Here is a 14544-nt window from a genome sequence, read left to right on the forward strand (position 1 = left end):
TTTCGGGAATATCGGTTCAGATTTAGATATATATTATCGTAAATAGTGTACCAATGCTCCCATATTTCTTTCGAGTTGAACGAAATTTGGCATAGCGTGCTAAGTTTCGTGAAAATTGGTTCAGATTTAAATATAACTCCCATATATATTTTCTTCCGATTTCATGTAAATTCTCCACTAAAGACCTAAAGTTTGTCCGATTGACACACAATTTTGTACAATGCGTTCCCATCAGATAATATTTACAATTTTTTTTTTAATTTTTTGACCGCGGTACTAGAATGAGTGGACCGAAAAATCCCATCTTCAAACATTATATATAGATAGAGCTTTGAAATTTTGCACATACATTGCATATACTAGAATGTATATTATTGCAAATGGGATAAATCGGTCCACGTTTTGGTATATCCCTCATACCGCCAATATTCGGTATTTAGAAACAAAATTTTAAAACACTTTCGACACAAAATACTTTCAAATTAAGTATAGATCACCCATGTATACTTTATTAGGACCCACAAAAAAATCTAAGATCACCCCGTGAATACACCCATTGTAGTATAGTACATCATATAGTTCTCCCTTCCCTTACTATTTGTCCTTTCTATTAATGTTTTTTTTTTTTTAATATTTGTTCATTTAACGAAAACATGATATATTCGACACAACCCAACAAACATATTGTGTTCGCATGGGAACACAAGTAAATGAGGAAAAGTAAGAGTGTTATTACATTTATTTGCCACTCATTGTGTCAATGCATTTTTTACGACAAACAAAAATGATTGTTATTTTGTTTACTTGACGCAATTAATATTTATATGGGTAATAAACTTTCTGCATTCATCTCTTCGTCATCTGATTCGGGTGTTGCATCATTTTTAACGGCACCGGTACGGGGTCGTTCTGGGGGTGGTCCCAAAGGATCAGTATGTTGTGGCGCTGTGAAAGGAAACATATATGTTTGCATATGTGAATAAATAATACTAGTTGACTAGCTACAAACAATAAGTATCACGAAATATCATGGTTGCGCATACATGTTACACAGTCGAACTTTTTTAAAATGTGGCCAACGAATAAATGTCTTTTTTCTGTTATATAGATATTATTCATAGATAATAATTCGTTGTTGAAAAGTTCGACTACATATCTATGTATGACAGTTAAAAAAGTTACCTGTATATAGCGAATCCGTTGCACGAACATAATGTTCACCATTGAAATTGGCTGAAATTGCATTTGATAGACCATTTTCCGATTCCGACATTCGATCGTTTCGATAAGCTAAAAAAGGTAACATTTATAAGAAAATCTATTTTTTTTTTCTATTTCCACATGAGAAAATTACTTCGTAAACGGCTGCTTCCAACTCTGCCTGAGGCAGCCGATGACAATCGTTGTTGTTGATAACGCTGTTCATTTTCTCTTTCCGTTTGAGCTTTATGCAATCGTGCATATTCCTGTGAATATTTCTCATTCAACTCCGCCATACCCAAACTTTTTGTAACCTGCACTAAGGCTCGCACACAGTTTAAATTATCCGGAAATAGGGCATATATTTTCTCAAACATTCCCAAATACTGTTTGGGTGGCAAATATGAGTTTCGAAAACAGCTAGCTATGCGTAACATTAAGTTGGGATCATTGGGATCGGCTAGGACTGCTCTCTCGTAATAATACAAAGCCTTTTCAATGGCTTGCAACTTAATGTAATAGGATCCAATCGAACTTGCGATACTAATGTCACTAGGATTAATGCGATATGCCTCGTTGTAGTACTGATTGGCTTCTTGGTGATCATTTAGCTGTTCATAGATTGAACCGACTTTCTCAAATAGCCGCGAATCAATTTCTCCAGCCGATATTCCCAAGACCTGGAGATACGATTGCAGCGCTGTCGAAGTGTTATTCAATTTGAAGTTATTGCCGCCGATAGTTGTCGTATTTAGCTTCTCTTGCAGCTTGGCACATTGATAGTAAACATGACTGTGCTGCACCGAATGCGGAACCATTAGCTGAGCCTTCAGATTTTCAAATTGTTCCTCAGCCAGAGCTAAGTCATTTTCCTGCATTGCCACGAGGCCCAAATTGTAATTGGCCTCAAAGTTGTCCGGCTGAATTTGCAGTGCCCTCTCGAGTTTGTTGCGTGCTGCCACATAATTTTGTTTGTGATAGTCAATGATGCTGGCATTTACCAACGCCATGGCATTGCTCTGCAGTGCTCCGATTTCGTTTAATTGCTGAATGCAGTGTGTGGCCATTTCTAAATTGCCCAACTAATTATGTAAATTAAAATTGAATTTTAAGTGTTTTCGCGAGAAATTGAAAATAAACGGAAATATGCTAAATTGAAAAATGTGTATATAGTATACATGGATGTTTAAACAAGACAATTATTTTGTTGTAAGTTAAGAATTTAGACTATGAAAATAAAATGAAAACAAGCAAAAGTTCGACAGGGTCCACGAAAATACTACAAAACAAAATACCTAACTACAACACCTTGAACATACAGAACATGATGCTTGACGGTTGGGGGTATATACCAAAATAGGGACTGATATGATAATTTTTGGTAGTGAAAATGTTGAACAATGATAGTTTTTGTTAGGAAAATTTGGTACGCAATTAGAATCTAAAACACCTAAATATCAATCTTGACCCTAGTCCTCATATTACGGTATGTCTGTATATTCGTTTTCTCCTATAAGTAGTTTGAATATCTGCCTCAGGGAGGGTATAAAAAGTTCGGTCCTAACTTTTCCTTTTTTTCATATAAACTTTAGTTTTTTTTTTTCAAAATATTTTTTGTTGCATTGTGGTAATTACATTAAGATTTTAATTTTTTTTTCTAAATTATATTATGTTTCCCGCGTCAGTGTTACGACTACAGTGGTAATGTAACGCCGTTATCTCAGACCCACAGGTCAAAATAAAATTTTGTTAATTGTGGCCAAATTAACACTGGTCGTGCTTTTGGGTTTATTTGTATGTTTGTTTATCGACCACATACTTACATTGATGTAAATGAAACTTAAATTGGTGAGCGCACTGGCCGTCATGGATCCTTCACTTTTGCGGTCGTACATTTGTAGAGTTTCAATTGCCTGATTGACATCGTTCTGACGCAGATAGACCAAAGCCTTATTCAATTCCAATTCGCTGGCCAGCCATGATAGATTGGACGTTTTAATGACCTCAATGCACCAGTTGTATCCTGTAACAAATTGCAAACGAGTATGGATGAGTGTTCGAAACAAAAACATGTTCACTTCCATGTAAGCATAAGTTTCGGAAAAATAAAATAGAGATGCCAGTGAATAAAACAAAATTTAATGAGTATATCCTCAGAAGACAAGAAACAGCGTCGAAATGTTGATTATCAGCATTATTTCGAAAGGATATAACTGTAGTCATGGATTTATGGATATGCTATATAGTCTAAAGCCACAAAGTTGCATCAGTTTTATTGAATAAGAACGCAGAATTTGCCTTAACAACTTTTGCTGGCACATCTAAGGTTCATGAAGAAAAATAAAAATGACGCAGTAAATCAAAACAAGTGAAAAAGCGTTAAGTTCGGCCGGGCCGAACTTTGGATACCCTCCACCATAGATATACTGACAGGTACTTGAAATAAAAATATAAGGAAAATACCAAAAAGTGGACCTATATCGACATTTCCACAAACCGGTTATATAAACCACAATGTAAACTATAAAACAAATTTCAGAAATTTGTAATGGACAATTATTCTCTCAGCTTTATGGATAATGAGGGCATATGCACTTTGACACGGTTAAAATGGTTCCAGATCCATGTCTCTTTGGATCAAACTTGTTTCAGAAAATTTCGATTTCATCCAAACTTTGGCCACCTTCAAACATAGTTCAAGTTCGAAGATGGGGAACATCGGTCCACTCCTTCTGGTACCTTCCACACAGGGGCTTGGTCTAAATACGGGTTATTTATTTATTTAGAGTGTTAGAACCAAACCCAGAACGCGGAAAAAACAGATAATTATATTAATATAAAAAATGGGGTTATATGGGGACTACGTCTAAAAGGGGTTGACTTTTAATAATTTTTGGTAGGGAGATTTGTTTCCATATACGGCTACAAAATACCAAATTTCAGTGATTTCGGTTGAAAAACGCGCTCATGAACCTCCAAATGCCGAAATTTGGGGGTACCTTTATATGGGGGCTAACAGAAAAAAATTGACTTATATTTATAATTTTTAGTGGAGATATTTGGTACCCAATAAGAACCCAATATACCAAATTTCAGCGAATTCGGTTGAAAAAGAACCCCAAAATACCGAAAATTAGTTTGGGGGGCTACCAGAAAAAATGGACCTGTATTCATAATTTTTTGTGGAGTGATTTGGAACCTATTTAGAACTCAAAGTATTAAATTACAGCCAATTTGGCGGAAAAATACGACCAAAACCCCTAAAAGACTGAAAATTAGGGGGCACCGTTATATGGGGGCTACCAGAAAAAGTGGACCTATATTTATAATTTTTTGTGGCGACATTTAGTACCCAATAAGGACCCAATGTACCAAATTTCAGCGAATTCGGTTGAAAAACGCGCTCAAGAACCCCAAAATTCCGAAAATTTGGGGGTACCCTTATATGGGAGCTATGCCTAATCGTGGACCGATATATCCCATCTTCGAACTTGACCTGCCTGCAGACAAAAGACAACCCTATGCAAAATTTAAGCACCCTATCTAAATTCCTTCGGAAGATAGCGTGCTTACAACAGACGGACGGACGGACATGGCTGGATCGTCTTAGAATTTTACCCTGATCAAGAATATATATACTTTATGGGGTCGGAAATGAATATTTCGGTGAGTTACAAACCGAATGACAAAATTAATATACCCTCCATACTATGGTGGAGGGTATAAAAATCCTTGGTCACAGTTAAATAATTTTCCTTAATAAAAAACTAAATTCTACATGTTTTAGTTTTGTATTGAAGAAAAACTAAACTGCCTCCATGACTTTCATGTTCGAATTACATTTTGTCTTTATAACACACATTCCAATTCGAGGTCGTTCTGCTTGGTTAAATACAGTTAACATCTTCATAGCTCTATATTATATCTATTTATGTACATGTACATACATAAGAATATATGTTGCTATGTCTATCCTTTATATCCTAATTGAAAAATCACAAATGGCATTCCTATTTTTTTGGGCGGACTAACAAACTACTACGCAACGCATACACGTTTTATACTTCCGCTTACCATCGTTGTAGTTCTCCTCAATGATGGGAGAAATTAAATCGACAATCATTGTTATGGCGCGTTTTTCATTGTTTTTGCGTTGCTTGATATAAATTGCCAGCTCGTCGGATTTCAGCGATTGAAATATGTAGCCATTACGGTCGACAGGCCTTAAACCAGTCTTTGGGCGATGGTCGTTGGCATTGTTGCCGGCACCATTGCCAGTAAAGTTGCTGCCACTGTCGCCACCACCGACGCCGCTATTATTCGTATTGTTATTTTTATCATCGATGTTGAAGCTGCTGCTGCCACCGACACCGCCATTTCCGCCACTGCCATTACCGTTTGCGCTATTGATTACCTCTATTTCGGCCGTTGGCGAATTCTCGAATCCATTCTGATGATGTAAATTGCGTTGGGATTGGTGGGGCGGCGGTGTCTGCTGTCGGTCGTGGTTACTCTGCTGTTCGCTGACCACATGTTGTTGCAGCTTTAGTATGCTGTTCTCATTGTCCAAATCTTTTTCAGCCTCCATCGGCTGGACATCACATAAATTTCGGAAAGTGTTCTTTATTTTATCCACATCACCCATGGCATAATAGCAAAGTATTAAGTGAATGCCGCTTCGAATGTCCGCTCGCTCAGACATGATAAACTCAAAGCTGGCGGCCGCGTCGGCATATTGGCCCATACGCACGAAGAGTATACCAATGTTTTGGGTGATTTTCAGGCGCAATTGCTTCAGATTGTTCGGCACCGAGTCGAGGGCCATTCGATACATTTTAATAGCCTTCGGATACATACCCATGCGATAGTAGATGTTGCCCATATTCAGTTTGAGCTGATTCACATGTGGAAACATTTTGTTCTTTGTCATGATGCTATAGGTGTTTAGCGCTTCGATGTGCATGTCATTGCGCTCATACTGCTCGGCCAGGTTGAAAAAGACCTGCAAAAGTTTTAATGGATGAAGGATGAATTAGTCAGTCAGTCAGTGAGACCGATGGTTCAATAAGTAGGTTGTTGGCTTGGCGCGTGTTCTGCTCCGCCATAAGTTATTGAGTCCCCTTCCGTTAAGGAAAGCGAAAGTACCCAAACAAAAACAGAAGAAAACTTCAGCTCTTCAAAGAATGTAAAAGGGTGTGAACATCCATCCGGCTGAGAAGAAAGGAATAAATTTGTTGCCGGATGTAAAAAGTAGGTGTGAGAATTGAAAGTAGAGCTTGGTATCAGTTGTTGAGCATGCATAGCTTATTTTCTCGAATGACTTGACGGAAGTGCAGACGATGGAACAAACAAACTGGTAAACAGAATGATAGACAGCCATAAGAAAAGAGATGAAAAATGGAACTGTGAAAAAGTTTTAGTTTTTCATCTGAAGCTTTAACTTGGCGAAAGTTCTTAATGATGTACGATAATAGAATTAAAGGTGAGGCCAGGCAATGGATTCCATGTACCCAATAGGGACATTTAGCGGAATGCTAGTCACAAGCAGGAATATGGAAGTAAGGGGTGCGCACAAACAGTTATACACAATGAACAAAATGGTCATTACAATTTACACACTGATTCCTTTAAAGCAATTAAAGTTTAATTGTTTTAATATACCGTTTTGTGTGGATAGGGAATATATATGTATGACGTTATGTACTTGTAATGTAGCAAATTAGAATGCGGTTTTCATTGGAAAATACAAATATGTGATTATAATATAAATAGTAGTCCTCAACTAACAACTATTTGGGGAAATTCGAATGTAACGAAAAAAAAAACGTTAAGCCGTCTTTGCATAGAGATGGAAATTTCCATCTTACCAATGAATCTCAAATATAATATTTATAAAATATATTAATTTTTGGTTGACCGATCCTCGATAAGCCGTTTAATGTACATTGCATAAAAAATCAAATAAAATAACTAACGGTAAATCGTGGTTGAAGTCCACTGTTTTTTTAGTAGAAATTGATATTAATGGCGAATACACCTTTTCCAATTTCTTGTTTGTAATTTATTTTCTTGTGATGCAAATTTTAAAAACCCTGCATGAAAGATTCTTGTATCAGTTCATGTTAGTTTGAAATGGATTTCCGAAAATTTTTAATTTAAATAAAAAATATATCATATGGTAGAATCTCACATGACCATTAATTTTATTGTTGAATTTATAATATTAATCTGTACTAAGTTTTTTACATTTTTCCTTCATTTTCAGCACGAAATCTATCACCTATCACCAAAAATAAAAAGTCAGCAATAAAGTATTATGTTCGCCCGGGCCGCAGCAATTTTTGATGGCAAATTTCCTAAAGTTTGCACCCTTATTGTATTGACATTTATTTACAATGAAGTTTCTCACCCAACGAGGAACTATACTATAACAAAAAGTGGACCTATATAGACGAATTTTGTAAACGAAATATAAATTTCAGCAACTTTAATGAGGATTTTCCTGAAATCTCAAAACTCCAAAAATGTGGATCTACGCTTGGTAGGGTGAAAATGTGTCCAACTATATGTACAATATCCTGTAGCTAGGACAGACATATCATCTTTGGAGGACCATTCAAATCCAATCGGGCGAAATTAAGTTTGTGATCTACATGGTTGTTTGAATCAATTAAAAAACGCATAAACATATCATTCTGAAATCTCTGAAATAAATCATGTCAATCGGGCAGACTTGGGTTCTTTGGTGTACCAAATCGAGCAAAATTATTAAATATATAAAATCGAGCAAAGTTTTGTATGGGAGGTATATGTAAATCTGGAACTAATTGAGCCATACACCATTTGGTATGCTGCAAAACAGTGCGCTGTCCACAATTTTATCTCGCTAGGAGAAACCTTCATTTGTTTGGTGCACAAATTTCATGAACTCAGACGAAAATATATAGGAATTATATCTACATCTAAATATATATTATACAAAAACCAAAAAACCAACTGAACCGACTTCAACAAAACGTAACATACGTCATTCTAGACTAGATTCAATATGCGAAACATAATATCTGGGAATTGGAAAGGGATCTATGGTGCACCATTTACATAAAATCGGAAGGAAATATATATGGGAGCTATATCTAAATCTGAACTCAAGCGGATATTAGTTGAAATCGGACGAAAATGCATATGGGAGCTATATCTTAATCTCGACCGATTTTCTCCAATATATTTTGTCCTTTCCTTAATGGTGTTTTTCTTTGTAAAATATCGTAGAAAGTTTCCCTTACAGAGCACAACGCGTCTTCATTCTAAATGCCGTGCGGAACCCAGGTCAGTCGGTTCAATTTGGTTTCCACAATTAAATTAGATTTAGTATTTAAATACTTACCGCATAGGTAAGATCGAAATTATGAAAAATGTTTTCACCATGTTGATCCCGGAATCTGTGTAACGTGCGATCCAATGAAAATGCCTCCTTGGCTTTGTTGAGCGCTTCGGCTGCGGCAGCCTTCATTTCCGAAGTTATCGTCTCCTGACCACCCAACTCGCCATTGAATTTACGATTCGATGACGCTTTTGCCGCTAAAACAATTGACGATTCCAGTAATTTCACTATTTTTGCTTCCAGATTTTTATATTTCACCTGGGGACTTTAAACGAAAAACGTGTCATTTCGCAAACAAACATTTGGTCTCGATTTTTGTTTTTGTTATCCTGCCACTTACCTCACTTCTTTCTTAGCCACCACGGCGGCATTGGCTGATGAGAGTGTTTGTTGTTTGGCCTTTTCAACGAAAAACTGATCAAAGCGTTGCCCAGCCGAACCGCTGTTGTTGGCTGCATAGCCCACGGCACGTACAGATGTGGAAGGACGTGCTTGCGCTCCTTTATCGCCTCCCAAGCGGCTGCTAACTAAATTTCCACGCTAGGAAAACAATTTCGTTTTGGTAAATTTAAATTCATTTTCAGCAAAATTTACATATGGATTGAATGGCTAAGTGGCTGTACGTAACGAGTTTCAGGGGTAAACATGTTGGCGCGGGTGTCTGAAGTACACTTATTGAATAAAAGGTCCAGGCCAGATTGGATTAGACGGCATTGGCGATCCCTCGACGCCAGAATGTTTCCACAAACCGAACAGCCACGTGACGACAAACAAACCGAATACATACCGAAAAAAGTAATGATGTTGGTGGTCGACCGGCAGCAGTGGGAGGAGGTGGCGGAGCTACTGCTACTGGCGCCTGAACGGGAACTGTTTCCCCAGTGCCACCAGTAGATAGAGGAATGCCTGCGGCATCTACAGTAATTTCCGCATCCATTGCAGAATGTAATTAATTTTTTAGCTGGAATGCAGTTTCAGTCGCCACAACTACGCAGTTATTTTATGTAAAATTCACCAACATAGATGTACGAAAGACAGCTGAGTTCCTTCAGCTGATATGTAAGACTGAGTGTGTGTGTTGCCTGTGAGTGTTGCAAGTGTCCAGTCTAAGTAGGCATCTAGATAACAATTATTGCGATGTTTCAACAAATTTTAAAGCTCAAAATAGACCAGAAATCCGATGTTTTGTTGCGTTGTTTTTCTTTTTCTAAATTTTCCATGCGAAAAGAGGCCGTAATAGTTGTGGCTGTAAATAGTGACGAGCGAGAATGCTTTAAATGCTCTCAACTAACGCCAGTTTGTCCGGCAACGAGTTAACACAACTACCACCACTTGAATTTGGCCATTGTCCTTACAGGTCCTGTCTAAATTGTTGGGCCAATGTTGCCAGAGGTCGGGTGGTCGTTGCATTGAGTGAGTGTGTTTGTTTGGTTGGTTGTTTAGGGTTTTGACACTGTTGCCTTGGAAACGGGACAATCGTTAGGCCACCAAAAGAAGAAATTATGGCCTTGTTATACTGTTGGTGGTTGACTGCGGGCCATATATTTTGGTGTGTGTGTTTTTTTTCTTTTCTGTTGTTTATATTTTTTCTCTGTTGTCCGTGTGTCGGGTGCATTTCGACCGCGATTGTACTGGCCGCATTAACAAGGCAAAGGACGAACGACGAAATAACAAACAAAGTATTGAAATATTAAAAATACCCATAAACAATACTATCAAAAACATTGTATCGACTCGCACTCCTATGAACGGAAAAATCCCTGCCTCAGTAAAGGACTCCACAGAAAATTTCATCATAAAACAATTGAGTTGTGTTTGCCTTTTGCCGTAATATTTTCATCATCGGGTTTTTTATTTATTCGCTTTTTTTTTCTTCCATTGCCGAAAATGTTCACACACACAGGACACAAATGGGAATATTTAAAATTGTACAAGGGAAGCGTTTGGAATATCGTGTGCCCTATGTCATTTGTGGTGGGCATAAACTTTGAGTCCGAGAAAAGGGTTGCGTTACATGATTATTTAAATGGGTAACGTGAAGATTCGTACAAAAATGTTCAAAAATATTGTAATACTCAAATTTGAAATTTGGATACCCAAAGAACATGAGAAGAAGCAAAAAATATTAAAATAAAATATGAAAATTGTAATTGTCGAAAAAATTGAATGAGAATGAAGACCTATATTAATTGTATCGTGTAAGAATTACCGAACATTTGTAGTTATTATTATATGAGTTGATATGCCTAATTGAGGTCTGATATCGATCAATTTCGAAACTAACATTTTTGCATCACAATTCCTTACTTAAAGCTAAATATTAAAAATACCGAAAATCTATAGGTATTATTATATAGTTTACTAGCTGAACCCGTGGCGCTTCGCTGCCCATCAGTAATATCAGTAATAATTTCGTAGCAGCCGATCTATGTATTAGTATATTTGATTCTATTCAATAGATTACAAATACATTTTTAAATAATCTTTGAATAACGGTGGTAGTATTAAAAACAAAGTTCGCTTGACGTTTCTAATCAGTTGTAATAGTACCATGCACAAATATATTTTCTCCAATATTTACATGTTTCTCATTAATCGTTCCAAGACCTCTAAAATCCTTCATTTACATTACAGCAATTTTTAATGTCAGTATTCTCAACTATTTCCCCATGATATGATTTGGATCCCTTTCTCACTCCGATTAATATCGCTTATATACTTGACGTATGATCCTTGTTAAGTTTGAGTTGTATATTTTTAATTGTTTCATTGCCAAGAAAAATTCACAATAATGCATTATCACATAATAATATTTTTACCGAACCTAGATATAGCATTGTTATTCTTAAGAAAACATGATAAAGTCCGAAGATAGGATTTGTGACATTTGATTTAGTCATTTCCTCTATACATCCTCGAAATATATCAGCTATAATGATAAGCCACCACAGATTTCGGACTTTTATAACTTTTATTCCACAATCAGCATTTCTCCTTTGGATATCTCTCATATTGAATTCATACAGCCTGTTTTTGTAAAATTCTAAACGAACGAATTCGAGTGACTTACGACCAAACCTTTGTTTATGTAAACAAATATTTTTTGATTCAAAATAAAAATAAATGACATATTTTTCAAAACCAAGGAGTTTGGTCGTAAGTCACTCGAATTCGTTCGTTTAGAATTTTACAAAAACAGGCTGATAGTCTTTTCCTTCAATGTTGGTTGACTTTTTAAAATTAAAAAATCCATTTTTTCACAAATTGACAAATCGTAAAAATTAGAATGTCAAATATTTTTCATTTTACACAAATTTTATTCCAATATGTAGATAATGGGAGATGAAAAACACCAGACGTTAGCGGAACTGGTGGTTTTTATCATTATATACTGATAATAACATAACATCGATAACAAAGATCTAAAAATCTAAATCTAAAATCTATTTATCGGCTTTTGTGTCAACAACCAAAAGAGTTCCCACTTTCTACATTTAGACTAATTAAATGCAGTGAGGAGTACATTTTCCCCTATAGTACCACGCCAATTTTATAGGGACGATGCGTATTTGCTACCAAGTTATTCAGACAAATTTTGGAGTGGGAATCTTTAACCATTTTTAAGATATAAGCACAGAAAATGAATATTAGTTCAGATGTATAATTACGTTCGATGCGATCCACGCGAAATTTTGGAAGTTTATATAGCCTATATTATTTCCCTCGGATAGCGGTAAAAATCTCAGTAAAATCTGTTCAACGGTTTTTGAGTCTATAAACAAAACATTTTTTATTTCCTACATGTACATAGATTATTTAAGTGTAACGGAGAGTGCATTTCCACCGATCTTATCTCCATCGTATTTTTATGAATAATGTGTATTCACACCTACGATATACAGATAAATTTTGAGGGCGTTATCTGTAACCGTTCTTAAGATAAACGCATATTACATGTTCAGAAATTTTGAGGTATGTTTACTATTTATGCTATAACTCCGCATCCACGCGGAATTTTAAGAGTTTACATAGCCTATGTTATTTTCAGGGCATGCCCCGACATACAGTGTATATCTCATTAAGATCTCTTTAGCGGTTTTGGCGTCTATCGGTAACATACAAACAAACAATTTTTTTCTGTTTTATATATATAGATATATGTAGATGTTGTTGCCAAGGCTTGTTTGACGTTCTGTGAAAATCTCAGTCAAATCTTTTCAGCATTTTTAGAGTCTACAAACAAAATATTTCAAATTTTCAATATGCTGATTTTTAAAATGCAGTATAAAGTGCATTTTCCGTTGATCGTACCATGCTAATTTTTGTATGGATGGTGTGTATTCACACCTTCGTTATTCAGGCAAATTTTGAAAACGGTATCTGTAACGTTTCGTAAGATAAACGCATATTACATGTTCAGAAATTTTGAGGTATGTTTACTATTGATGCTATTACTCCGCATCCATGCGGAATTTTAAAATTTTATATAGCCTATGTTACTTTCAGGGCATGCCCCGACATACAGTGTAAATCTCATTAAGATCTGTTCAACGGTTTTGGCGTCTATCGGTAACATACAAACAAAGAAACAATTTTTTTCTATTTTATATATGTACTAGCGGGACCCGTGGCGCTTCGCTGCCCCTGCTGAAGTTATCAAATTAAAATTTAGGTATGATCAATTGGTAATCATCCTATATACAGCTGCAATATTTACTAAATTTCACGAAACTTTGCCCACATAATTCTAGACTTAATTCAGTACGCTCTGCTAAAATTCGTGGAAATGAAAAGATTTCCAGGGACTTTGGTGCATCAGTTACCTAAAATCGGGCGAAACTATATATGGGAGCTATATCTAAATCTGAACCGATTTTCATGAAACTTAGCACACATTATTATAAACGCAGTTCAGTATGCCATGCCAAATTTCGTTCAAATCAAAAGATTACGCTGTGCCAAATTTCGTGTAAATCGTTCTTGGGCCAAACAAATGAGCTGTGCCAAATTTGAAGTGTGGTAAAGGGTATAAAAATAGTGGTATATCTGAATTGATCCTATCCCAGTCTCTGATTTTTTCTGATGATAAAACGATTTATAATTAAAATTCACACTACTCACTTCAATGTTTTTTTCTTTTTTATTTTGAAATCCAAATAACATTTTGTTTAATTGTGTTCAAAATAAACTTTTTTCACAAACTGACAAAAATGGAGAATTATAATGTCAACCAATTTTTATTTCATATATACATACATACATATGTATTTCAAAATATATCCTCATCGTTCGAAAATATATCCCCATCGGATTTGTATCCATGTTACTCAACCATATTTTCAAGCCGCTATCTTATGATATACCCATAGAAAATATTCTACATAGGTAGGTACATTCTTTCAGATGTATGAATACTTTTGATGCTATTGCTCCTCAGTTTTATCTAACCTATGTTACTTCCATGGGATCGCTTGCCTTACTATGAACATTTTAGAAAAATCTGGTGGTTTTTGATTCCACAAACAATATGTTTTCTATTTTCTACGTATAGATTTAAATGCAATAAGGTGTGCATTTTCCCTTGTCCGCGGTCATGTTGTGTGGATGATGCGTATTTACACTCACGTTACTCAGCAATAGTTTGAAGTCGGTATCTGTAACCGTACTTAAGATATACACAAATTACTTGTTCATAATTTTTGAGGTATGATTACGTTCGATGCTATAACACCGCATCCTCGGGAAATCTTAGAAGTTTTTAAAGCATATGTTATTCCCAGGGCATGTTATGACGTTCTGTGAAAATCTCAGTAAAATCTTTTCAGCATTTTTAGAGTCTACAAACAAAATATTTTCAATTTTCAATATGCTGATTTTTAAAATGCAGTACAAAGTGCATTTTACGTTGATCGTACCATGCTCATTTTTGTATGGATTGTGTGTATTCACGCATTCATTAT

At 35.8% G+C, this 14544-nt stretch overlaps 1 protein-coding gene across 1 annotated transcript; it reads right to left on the reverse strand.

Moving 5' to 3' along the window:
* Window positions 1–721: 721 nt before the first annotated feature.
* LOC133321399 (intraflagellar transport protein 88 homolog) lies at window positions 722–9521 on the reverse strand. The gene is made up of 8 exons (XM_061530486.1): window positions 9372–9521; window positions 8925–9124; window positions 8588–8849; window positions 5275–6202; window positions 3024–3223; window positions 1355–2282; window positions 1180–1290; window positions 722–951 (listed from the first exon to the last, which is right to left on the reverse strand). Exons 1-8 carry the CDS (start codon window positions 9519–9521, stop codon window positions 821–823), a joined length of 2910 nt encoding a protein of 969 aa, XP_061386470.1. The 3' UTR covers window positions 722–820.
* Window positions 9522–14544: the final 5023 nt, after the last annotated feature.

Source organism: Musca vetustissima, unplaced genomic scaffold (assembly GCF_032173495.1).
Source record: "Musca vetustissima isolate MV318-11 ecotype Yass unplaced genomic scaffold, APGP_CSIRO_Mvet_v1 utg19084, whole genome shotgun sequence".
NCBI lineage: Eukaryota > Metazoa > Arthropoda > Insecta > Diptera > Muscidae > Musca > Musca vetustissima.